Source organism: Bos indicus x Bos taurus, chromosome 25 (genome assembly GCF_003369695.1).
Source record: "Bos indicus x Bos taurus breed Angus x Brahman F1 hybrid chromosome 25, Bos_hybrid_MaternalHap_v2.0, whole genome shotgun sequence".
Lineage (NCBI taxonomy): Eukaryota > Metazoa > Chordata > Mammalia > Artiodactyla > Bovidae > Bos > Bos indicus x Bos taurus.
This window is the reverse complement of record NC_040100.1, coordinates 39,125,784-39,138,116: the sequence shown is the minus strand read 5'-3', so window position 1 is coordinate 39,138,116 and position 12,333 is coordinate 39,125,784. Positions and strand designations below refer to the sequence as shown.

The following is a 12,333-nucleotide window of genomic DNA, read 5'->3' as shown; positions in this document are numbered from 1 at the left end:
GAACTAAGATTTCACATGCCCCGCATGGCCAAAATTTTTTTTTAATTTTTTAAAGGAGGAAAAAGAGCTCCCCAGATGCACTCATTCACTGCTGGCTTACTGCATATAAGGTCCTCTATTAGGAACTGAAAATTCAAATCCTACTGCAATATAATCCGTCCCCAGCAAAGAAAGTAAGTTGCATCTTCACATTCATGCACAGACAGGAGTAATGTGATGTCTTCCAGGGGAGGCTCACCAAGGTGAGTTTGGGAATCTGGAGGTGAGTTTGAAAGGAGTGGTGCCTGAGCTGGGCTCTAGAGAACAGGGAACTTGCCACTCAGAAGTTGGAATGCCCTCCACATGGAAGAGACATCAGCAGCACAGGACTAGGGGAGGATCCATGGACCATGCATACATGTGAGCTAAGTCGCTTCAGTTGTGTCTGACTCTTTGCAACTCTATGGACTGTAGCTCCCAAGTTCCTCTGCCTTAACAGCTGTATGGTCTTACTGTGCATGTGTGCGTAATCAGCCGCTTCAGCTGTGTCTTTTGTGACACCCCCGCCCGCCCCCCTGCCCATGGACTGTAGCCTGCCAGGATCCTCTGTCCATGGAGATTCTCCAGGCAAGGATACTGGAGTGGGTTGCTGTGCCCTCCTCCAGGGCATCCTCCCCACTTAAAGATCGAACCAGCACCTATGTTCCTGCATTGGCAGGTGAGTTCTTAACCACTAGCGCCACCTGGGAAACCCCCTCCTATGTATTATTGTTCAGTCCCTAAGTCGTGTCTGACTCTTTGCAACCTCAGGGACTGCAGCACGCCAGGCTTCCCTGTCCTTCACTATCTCCCAGAGTTTGCTCAAATTCGTGTCCTTTGAGTCAGTGATGCCATCCAATCATCTCATCCTCTGTCACCCACTTCTCCTCTTGCCCTCAATCTTTCCCAGCATCAGGGTCTTTTGTATAACTAATGAGAACCTATTGTATAGCACATGGGGTGAGAAAAAAGAAGGTATAACATGCTTGTAGAACATACTAAGTTAACCTTTAAAATGTATTCCAATATACAGTAGATGCAGACAACTACTGCTTATTTCACTTGTACAAGATACATTGAATAGTCAAATTCAGAGTCAGAAAGTACACTGGTAGATGCCATGCCCAGGGGCGGCAGTGGGGGATGGAGAGTTAGTGTTTAATGGGGACAGAGTTTCAGTTTAGGAAGGTGAAAACTTCGGGAGAGGGCTGATGGTAAGAGCTGCACAACAATGTGAATATACTTATGTCATTGAATTGTACAGTTAAATATGGTTAAAACAGTGTTTTATGTGACTTTTACCACAATAAAAAAAATTAAAAAAAGAGCTGTGTGATCTTGAACATGTTACCTAACTAGAATCTTGCTTTTCTGCAAGGTCCCTCCCTGGTACTTTCTACTGAGTGGATCACGAAGAAATGAAATGCGATCGTGGCTAGGAGCATCTGGCAGCATCAGGCACATGGCACGTGATCACTGAATGTCAGGTTCCATCTCCACATCTGAGGTGCTGGGACGATGAACAACAAATGAAAGACTTTGGGGGACCCTTGAGGAAGGAAGAGGCCAATAAAAGAGGATTCTGAAGTGGGTGGTGGTGGTGGTGAAGGAAGAGGTGCCTGGAGGAAAGAACCCAAAGCTTCTGAGTTGAGGTTCTGCTCCACGGCAGGCCACTTTACGGGTGCTGGAAAAATACTCCCCATCACATTGGTCTTTGGTTTGTCCCCCAACAACACTGTGTTCCAGGAGTGGCACAGCGATGCAATTAGCAGAATCGAGCTTGTGGGTGGAGTGTAGGAGTTAAGCAGGGATGAGAGGCAGCACCTGGGCTCCTGCCCAGACTGGGGGGGGAACCAGAAATCAGGGGACAGGGAAAGATGGCTGCAGAAAAAGAAATGCTTTTAACTCCAACACTATCCTCTACAGGAAAGGCAAAATGTACAAGGTTTTTTTGTTTTTTCAGATCTATATACCTACTCTTTTAACCTGAATAATCTGGCTTATCACCAAGCGGCAGGGGAGACACTGACAGGCATCCCCCTGTACTGCAGAAACGAGGCACAGTTATGGATCTCCAGGGCAATTCTCCAAAGAATCCGGCTTCTTATATGCTCCTCTTTCATTCTTTCACCCCACAAACATCCACAGAGGAACTATCATACACAAGATCCCAGAGAGGCAAACGTCAGCTCAGTTGTCCACACCTCCATTCCTCTTGCTGATTCACTAGTCAGTTTCCTTATCTGTCAGATGGAGAAAATGGGCTCACAGGATGATGCAATGAGACAGTGAACAGACTTGGCATAGAATAAGTGCTCCAGAAATGCAAACTATTGTTATACTGATAAAAGCAGGATTGCATGTTATGCTGGCTATCTTTCATTTGCCCCTCCCACCTCCCAGATACACTCTACACCCTTTTCCACTCTGTGCAGTGCCCTAGAATGGACTAGTCAAGACTCTCTTGCCCCTTGACTTCTCACTGGGTTTGGTCCACGGGGAGCGAGATTAAGGGAGGGAGAAATTGAAGACAAGGCTTTTATTTCCCCAGGTCCCTTCCTGAGCCCCTTGACACAAAGTCTCAGCTCTAGGAAAATGACCTTCCACACAGCCTCCTTACCTCTGGGCGCAGAGGTGGTTACAATCCCACTGTGACTAGCCCCAGAATATTTCACACTCCATAGCTGTTTCCCTATACCTTGTGTCAAATTACCCAGCTGATATGTGCCATCTGTTTTCGGGGACCCCTGAAATCCAAGGTGCAGAACATAGGAACAGGCCTGGGGATCAAGAGACCTCGATTTGAGTCTCATGTCTCCTCCTCGCTGGCTCTGTGACCCTGAGCCAGGCTCTCCTTTCCAAGGCCTTAGCTTCTACATCTGTAAAAAGAACAGCTCTTTTGTCCTACAACCCCACCCCACCACACACACACATACAAACACACACAGGGGGTTCTGTAACTTAAGCCCAGGACAGGGATGCATACAAAGGAGAGCTGCCTCAGTCAGAGGGCAGGTGAGGTTGCCAGGCCTACACCATCGCATCCTTCCCCAGAAATTGCCTCACTCCTTTTAAGGACATTCTGTGTCCTTGTTCTCTCAGGCCACCAGATTACCAGATGCCCAGAGGATCTCCCCCACCGCCAAAGCAATTGCCAAGAAAACTCAGGGAATTAAAATAAATTTCCTTATCTTTCAATAGCCAGCCACCAACCCTGCTTTAGCCACCAAGGCCCCTTCCCAAGTTCTAACGGCCCAGGGATCCAAGCAGGAAAGCCTGGTCAGTTGATGCCCCACTCCCTGGGGCTGCAGCAGGGTAGGGGGGCATCTTACAGTTGGCATCTAAGACAGAGGAATCTAAACCATCACCCTGTTGGGAGACCCCTGTGGCAGGTCACGTTTCAAGTAGAAGCTAAGGACCACTTAGGTGCTTATTACAGAGTCTCTGAAGTCCTTTTAGCTCCTAAAATTAGTGACCCAGAGGAATCCACGAGGCACAAGAAATATGTTCTAATAACTTCACTTTCCATGCCTATCCCCACAACTCCTCCTCCCCGCTCGCCGCCCCGGAATCTGAAGTTTCATTTGTTCTAAGTGCTTTCCCACCCACGGTCATCCAGGAGGGTAAAGTGAGCCAGATAAGGCTGGTTTCTGTCCTAAAGACAAGAGGAGAGGGCAGCGTGGACTCCAGCTTTTCTGAGTTTCTGGAGGGGTGAGGGAGGTGCGACAAACTCCTAAAATTATCAGTTCCTGTTTTACCTGAGGACTGACCGCAGGTGAAAAACCACAACACAGTAGCTGCCAGCACCAATTTGTCTCTGACGTTCTTCACGTTCCCCAAATGCCTCCAGAAAGCTGTGGCTTCACCCCACAACTCTGAGCAAGTTCAAGACCTTTCCCCGCCCCAAATGAAAAACTTCCGAGCTCCTCAGGGCTTCCAACGATCGGGCAGCGCACGGAGCCGGCTGAGGCGGCGAGCTTGCACCGTAGCCCGGCCCCGGGGCGGCCTCAACTTTGGGGGCGGCGAGGGCCGAGAAGTGAAGCTCTTCGGCTTCGCGGGGAGGGAACCCCGCTGCCCTCCTCGCCTCAGGCGCTGAGTCACCGCTGCCCGGGTTCCGCCGAGCCGGAGTTCCCAGGAAGCGCCGCCGGGCGCCTGCGCATGCGCGGTCCCGGGCGCGTGTCTCGGGAGCGCGCGGCCCCGCAGGAGGCGGGGCAGGGCCGCGGGCACGAGCGGAGGCGCTTTGCGAGGGTCGGGATCTCACAGGCGAGGCTCTGACGGGTCCCGGTGCCGCGGCCGCCCTCCCTAACCCTCAGAGTCGGGGTGACGAGCCTCTCGGGGATAGTCATTTACGCGTTAGGAGCCGGGCTTGAGGGACCAGACCAAGTTCCACCAGGCACCCGTTCCCCTATCCTCATGACCCCGGTCCAGAATTGCTCTGCCCAGGCGCTGGTTTCACCTGCAAGGTGGCGGGGAGCGGGGGAGGCTGGGGAAAGGGAACGGGGGAATGAACCGGCCAAGGCTGAGGCCCTCCAGTCGTGACGCTGACCTCGGACCGCACCTGACCGGTGTGAGGATTCGGGCCTCAGACCCTGAGGTCCCCAGACGTGCAGGTCGCTGGTCCGGGAGACCCGTTTCCGCACCAAAAGTGGCCCCCGACCCCACCAGGAGCCCACCTCACTGGATGATCTGAGACCCCGGGGCCAGTAGCACGTCATGTCCTCGTCCTGCCCCGTCACACAGGCCTTCCTGTCCTCTTGTCCGCTGGCCCTGGTCAACTGGGCTGGAGTGACCAAAACGTCACAGGGGGCCAGAGAAGGGACACAGATTTGGGTGTAGGCGCTAGTAGGGGTACAGGGCCCCACGGGGGTTCCTGAGTAGGGCAGGACTGATGGGGTGAGCCTCTTCCTGCGGCCTCCTTACCAGGCTCCAGCACCTGGTTCTCAGCTCCTAGGAGTGGGGCAGGGACAGGGAGGACAGAGACCCAGTATCCCCTACCCATCAGGCCATGAGTCACTGGAGGAAAGGGGCATTGCCCAAGGGATACTGGGTAGCCAAAGCAGGCTCCTGGATGCTAAGTGCTCACCTCTCCAGGCGGTGCCCATTTGCTGCCTGCAGGAAGCAACTTCCTTCTTCTTCATGGCCTTCAATATTCAGAAATGGAGTGACCTCAAACCCTGGTTCCTTGGGCTTCCATTTGATTGCCTTGTTGTTGTTGATAAGTGAAGGCCAACTCTGGGACCCCATGGACTGCAGCACACCAGGCTTCCCTGTCCTTCACTATCTCCCAGAGTTTGCTCAAACTCATGTCCATAGAGTCGGTGATGCTGTCTAGCCATGTCATCCTCTGTAGCCCCCGTTCTTGTCCTGCCCTTCATCTTTCCCAGCATCATGGTCTTTTCCAGTGAGTCAGCTCTTCGCATCAGGTGGCCAAAGTATTGGAGCTTCAGCTTCCGCATCAGTCCTTCCAATGAATATTCAAGGTTGATTTCCTTTAGGATTTGTTTTGATCTCCTTGCTGTCCAAGGGACTCTCAAGAATCTTCTCCAGCACCACAATTTGAAAGTATCAGTTCTTCAGCGCTCAGCCAACTCTCATATCCGCACATGAGTCCTGAAAACCGTCACTTTGACTATACGGACCTTAGTCAGCAAAGTGCTGGTTTCCCCTAAATCACCTCATCTCACCTTGATTCCTCACTGGACACACAGATGTCTTCCTTTCTGAGTCTGGGCCTTTGATCTCCCAGCAGGATCCAACCTCCTGGTCTCTGACCTTCCAATCCCACCCATCCCTCAACATGTACCTAGAATTCCCTTCCCAAGCTCGATAACCCCCTGGCTGTCTCAGTATTCTCAGGAGTCCTGATATGATGTAAACAGATTCTCAACAAAGGGAATCTATTCAGTGCTGAAATAAATTTCACAGTCAATATGCATTGGTCAGACTTTTCAAATGATTACATTTTCAAATGGAAAAAAAAAATCCTCTGCCAGACCATGTGTCCCCATGATTTAGAAAATGTGGTCACTTCATCCCAGAGGACTTCTGTGGTCACTCAGGTTCCATGACTCTTTCCCTAATTGGCTGTTGGCTCCCCCAGGGGAAAGAATATGCCTGAATAAATATGTGAGAATTCCAAGGCTTTTGAAGTTGTGGTGGGAGAAAAATCCAGAAGTTTGGAGAAAATGGAAATAGAACCAACAAATTTTTTTTTTTTTTTTTGCAGTCTTCACAAATACAAAATCACTCTTCATTGTATCAGAAAAATGTACTATCACAATTTGGCCTAGGCTCCAGATTAGCACAAGTCAGTATGATAGCATATAGTCGAAAGAATAGCGGGATGGATAGAAAATTGCCTTTTAGTTTGGTTTGTCAGGTTTTAATGGGGTGAATTTGGACCTAACTTCTCTGGATATGCAGTTTCCCCAGGCTGGATTTGAATTTAAGGTCAGTAAATATACCTACCCAATCTATTAATACTTTACAAGATGATCATGGTAGAGATCCAACTGAAATGGAATTAAGGGTATGATTTTTTTTCTTATAATATTTTGCTGTTGTTCAGGAAATAATCCTCAATAATCTTTCTAATGATAGGTTTTGTTACTTACAAGCTTCAAGGTACTGACCAAACATTTTAGACAGTTTATGAAGAGGAGGGAGAGGGATCAGAAAGAACAATGTCACCAAATGTGACCCCTGGGCAAGTAACCTAGCATGAGCTGTAGGGTGAATCAGACTTCAGAAGAATTCCAGCCCTCCCAAATACACATGCCATCATCCCAATCACTCTGACCATCAGTCTCCTCCTCAGTAAAGTATGATTAATAATAGTAATAACATGTACTGAATACTTTCTGTGGGCTCTGTACTATTTCAAGCATGTTACATTAAGTCATTTAATCCTCTCAACAACCCCATGAGAGAAGAACTATTAACATCTCCATTTTATGGGTAAGGAAACTGAAGCACAAAGTTAAGACATTTGCCACCAGGTGCTCAGTTAGTACGTGGTGGAGCCCAGGATGGATCCCAAGCGCTGACACCAGAAGCTGTGCTCTTGTCTGTGCCGGATGGCTCCTTCCCTGTGGGGTTATTTTGAAGATTACATGAAATGAAGCAGGGATTTCCCTGGTGGTCCAGTGCTTAGGACTCAGTGCTTTTACTGCTGTGGCTTGGGTTGGGGAACCAAGATCCCTCAAGCCACACAATGCAGCCCCCCCCCCAAAAAAAAAGAAAAGGGGAAAAAAGGAAAAGAAATAAAGCACATAAAGCACTCAATGTGGCATGGCACACAGCTGTTAAAATTAAGGCATGATCTTAAGGTAACCTTAAGAGTGGTAATGTCTGTAGGTCTATAGCCCGGTTCCTGGCACAACGAGTGTTCTAGAAGTTGCTTCTCTTCCCCACTGACATTACGGTAAACCAGAGAAAGTCTCCACAGTGTAGGCAGACACAGAATATGTTCATTTATGTGTGTCATTTTTGTATGCTTCAGATAAGAAGTTGGCGCAAGGGATTCCTTCAGAACCTGTTCAATCCTCCTTTGCTGCATTGCTCTACTCTCGTTTTTCTGTTTCTCTTAGGCCTCTTTTTTATTGCTTTTATGGTCTTCTAAAGAAAAATTCAAGTTTCTCTGGATTAGGAGAGCTTGAGCTTATGTCACAGAAAGAGGAATTGGCTTTAAAAAGAAAGAGAGAGGGAAAGAGAAGTTCGCTTGAAATGTTGTCTCGAGGCTCAGACTTTGGGATACACATGTAAAGCTTGAAGACAGTTGCGATGTCCTCCTTGGGCCAGATTCCTGGTTCTCCACCCTGGGTTGGGCACCCAGTTCACCCCCCACACACATCTGCCTGTACACATGCTCCCGTGATCTGAATCCTCACACTGTTCATATAATTACTTCACCACCCCAGACCCACATGTGCATCTGCTGAGCCGCTACACCCACACGTGCATCTGCTGAGCCACTACACCCACACATAGACTACACACAAGTGTTTGCGTGTCTCTTATACATACAGCTACCTGTAACCCCCAAATATTCAGGGGAGGCACACACACAGCTGTAGACACCCCCTCCATTCACGGTGTCTCTCATGTCATCAGGCTGTGTTTAGAATGATCCTTGATTTTGCTTTCTGTATTTCACCCTTCTGATTTCCCTATCATCCTGACTGCAGACTTAAAGACGGTCTTAGCTCCACCTTGGATATCAGTACAGTTCCATGGTTACTCCAAATTTATTCAGTACTTTTTCCTAAACGTGACCGTGAAGTTGCTCTGGCTAATCCTTATAAAAGGGACTTCAGTGCCCATTTGCTTGCCCCCTAAGCAGATTAAGAGCTGGGTGACTATGATGTGTCAATGAGGATGGTCAGCTGTAACAAATGTACTGTCGAGGGGGGCGTAGATAATGGGCAAGCCTTGTGGGGAGGGGGCATGTGGGAAACCTCTGCCTTCCTCTCAGTTTTGCTATGAACCAAAAAATGCTCTTAAAAAAGATTTGTCTTCCTTAAAATCAGTATGTGCATGCATGCTTGCAAAGTTGCTTCTGTCGTGTCCCACTCTGCAACCCCATGGACTGTAGCCCACCAGACTCCTCCATCCATGGGGATTCTCCAGGCTAGAATACTGGAGTGGATTGCCGTGCCCTTCTCCAAGGGATCTTCCTGACCCTAAGATCCAGCCCAGTTCCCTTATGTCTCCTGCATTGGCAGGCAGCTTCTTTACCACTAGGCCACCTGGGAATCCCTTCTACTGGATAAAAGGAAGAAAGAGTTTACACTGGGGATGGACCAGTGGTTAAGAGTTTGCCTTCCAATGCAGAGGGTGTGCATTCGATCCCTAATCAGGGAACTAATAACTCACATGCCACAGGGTACAGCCAAAATTCTTTAAAAATTTTTAAAAAGAGAGAGATTACACAGGTTGGAGGCATCGAGACAGTACAAGGTGTTAAAGAGAGATGGGAACTTTATTGAGAGTTTCTCCCTGATGAACTCTGAACAGAAAGAGCATTAGAAAGATTCTGCTTTGGAGAGAAACAGCAACTGTTCAGGCACAAACGTTCACAGATACTCCTCCTAGGGGATTCCTGACTCCCCACCCAGTTCCCCACGATCCCCCACCCCCACCCAAAGAGTCAGAATTCTGCTTGAAATCCACCTCCACAGAGCAGGGCACCAAATAGCGCTCAAAGCCCTGGCTGGTAGACAAGCCTGCGGGAAGTTAGACAGAAGGAAAGTCAAAGGGTGAACAGAGGAACAGAAAGAGTAAGAAAAGGAAGCCGAATGGAGAAAAGGGGGGAAAGATCACTGATGATGTCACACGCACCCCCAGAAATATAAATACCGTATGAATGTCTTCATCTCATTCCTGCTGCTGCTCCTAAAGCAGTGCTGACCTCAGCAGCTACGACGATGCCCAGTTCTGCACTTTTTCTTCCCCTTCTGTGCTGGGAAAACAGAAATGCCCAAAGTAGCTGAGGGGACGAAGGAGCATTAAGGAGCAAGGTGGGAGAGCAGCCCCTTGAAAGCGTAAAGGATGGAGAGATGAGGCCAGGGCTGGTTTTGAACGAGAAGGAAGCAGCTCCCCGGGTGCTGGTCACCAGGTTCCTCGGATGCCCCTGCAGACTTGTCTTCTCTGGTTGACTCTGTCCTTAGAAACATGTCCTGGAGGTGGTGGGGCCTCTGGTCTTCTTGTGGGAGGTTCTAGATCCTTCAAAGGAGCCAGAAGAAGCAGCCTCTGAGGCAGCACGTGCCAGACTGCTGATAATTCCAAGAAACTCAAGGAATTCCAGACTGCAGATCTCTGTGTGAGCCTAACATGGCCACCAGTGTGCCCGTTTGCCTCCTCTGCCTGACCCTCAGGCCACTTCTCCCTCTGCCTTTGTCTTGGCTTTCCCTTGGGTCTGGGGGACTCTCTGGTGCTGGCGGGGCCTCTTGGAGAAGTCCCCCAAGACAGCTCACTCCCAGGACAGGCAGAAGGAGGCTCCGGGTTGGGGGGGGAAGGGGCAGCCAGGCCGGGTCCCCTAGACTTAGACTCATCACCCACCCATCCTCCATCAAAAGGCTTGTCCCCTCCATGCCCCATCCCTCCGTCTGCTCCTGCCCTCTGAGGGGGCACGCCAGGCAGGCAGGACTCTCACCGCTCACTCCCCCTCTGTGCCCTCGGGCATCTGTCATCTCCCTAATCTCTCTTGGACAACATAACACACACACATTCACACTCTTTGGTACTGGAAGGCCAGGCGCCCCTGCTATGCGCTCGGTGGGCATCAGCATCAAGTTCAGGTGGAAACTGACAGTCAGGCCTGGGTTGCCAGTGGCACCGAGTGGCTGGTACTGCTTCTGACTCCCCAGGAATTACGCCGAGATTCGAGTGTTGTCGCATCAGGGAATGGAGAAGCGAAAGGAAAAGCTGTGTGATGAGAACCAGGAAGGAACAACTCCTGTGCCAAGTGTCTCCACGGAGAAGCTGTGGCAACAGCAGGAGCAAGCTCTCCACTGTCCCCTCTGAAACCCAAAGCCTTTGGGGTCTGAGTTTTCCAAGACATGCAATAGACAAAGACACACTGCAAACCAATTAACCCTCTGAGCCCTGCCGGGACTCTCACTGAAGTCACTTCCAACAAGGAAATGACCGGAACACATGGAATAGTCACCCTCCTCCTGGGGCCGAGAAAGGGACCAAGCTTCCGGCTGGCTTAGAAGGTGCCAGAGAACTGGCCTGGGGAGCGCTTGTTCTCGCTCAGCGTCCTGGTATCCCAAACCGTTCCCTGCCCCTTGCAGAAACAAGGGAGAGGGCCCAGGGGTAGGCTCAACACCCAGGTTGATTCAGACAATTGTCTCCTGTGAAGCCAACCCAAGCTCAGGAGGCAGACAAGGGCTGGGGACAGACAGAAGACTGTGTGGAAGGCAGCTGCGTGCACGGAGCAGACAGCCCTGCAGAACTCAAGTCTCCTCTAGCCTCTCAGCTGATCCGGGAAAAAGGAACTTCAGCTGCTTTTAGCCTGTGTGACGCTTATTAATTCAGTTTACACTAGAGTTTAGCTGCTCTCTGCACCCCCTCCACCCCACTGCAGAGAGGGGACCCAGGAAAAGCAGGTATGGCCTGACATGTCTCAGTCAGGCCCCTACTTGAAGCAACAAGACAAGCAGGCCCTAATTCACAGTTTCCACTCCCCCCCTCAACCCACCCCTTCCCCCACCACTGGCCTCAATTAACTCCCGTCTCCAATGCACAACGGTTCCTGCCAGTGTGGCTCAAAGGGTTAATAAACCAGGACTTCTCGGACAGTCAGGACACAAGCTCATTCACCGACGACGACGGGAGCCCGAGAATGGCAACGCGGCCACCTAGGGTTTCTTATAACGGTTCTTTGGGGTCTCGCCACACCCTGTCTTGTCACAGTTGAGAGCACCTGGGTTCTTCCCCAGCCCGAGGCTGCCCAGGAGGCTGGGGAGCTCCTGGGTGATGGCCCGCTCGATCTTATCCAGAAAACAGCCTCCCATGTAGGAGCACTGCTGGGACAGGAGCTTGAAACTGGAGATGGGGTTGATCCCAAAGAAGTCCTTGTAGGCCTCGCGGTGGGGAAGGTCAAACTTGCTGACGTTGGTCTTGGCCAGGATGGTCTTGAAGATATAGAATTTATCAGGGTCTTCCACGATGTCCTTAAAGACCAGCTCCCCGTCACTGAAGAAGGTCATCTTCTCCTTGTACGTCTGCAGGTAGCGGTCCACCAGGAGGGCGTGAATGCGGACCCGGATGGCGTGCTGGCGGATGAAGGCGATCTTGTTCTCCAGCCTGTTCTCGATCACCTGGTTCAGGTCCTCCAGGAGGGAGATCTCTTCCCTGAGAAACAGGTCCCGGTGGGTGTCGGGCTTGTAGTCGTAGGGCCAGAAGGAGCTGACGTACACCCGCGGAGGTTCTGTGACGTTGATGAGTGGGGCCAGGCTCCAGAAGAGGGCCCCATAGACCCTCATGAGCATCTGCGTGGCCAGGTTGTCGGCCTTGTTCAGGATGATCCTTATCTGGGACTCGCGCCCCTTCAACTGGCGGAAGAGCATCTCCAGCTCCAGACCCACGTCCAGCTTGGTGGGGTCGAAGACGACGAAGATGAGGTCCGCTCTGTCAATGAACCACTGGCACACATCGTTGAAGGGGTAGCCTTGGGGAGAGGGTACGAGAAGTCAGGCTGGGAAGACCTCATCCACCCCCAGGCCCCCTGCCCCTCCTTCTGGAACCAGACCATTCTGTGGCTTTGAAGGGACTGAGAACGTCAGGGATTTTCTGGATTTCTGAAGACTT

General features: G+C 50.7%; 1 protein-coding gene across 2 annotated transcripts in view; it reads right to left on the bottom strand.

The window, feature by feature from the left end:
* Nucleotides 1-8,974: 8,974 nt before the first annotated feature.
* Nucleotides 8,975-12,333, bottom strand: part of SRL (sarcalumenin) — a 37,209-nt gene continuing 33,850 nt past the window's right edge. For both annotated transcript variants that reach the window (XM_027527303.1, XM_027527302.1), the window contains one exon: nt 8,975-12,193. In XM_027527303.1, coding sequence (XP_027383104.1) covers nt 11,382-12,193 — 812 coding nt within the window. In that variant the 3' untranslated portion in view covers nt 8,975-11,381. The remainder of the gene's footprint in view (nt 12,194-12,333) is intronic.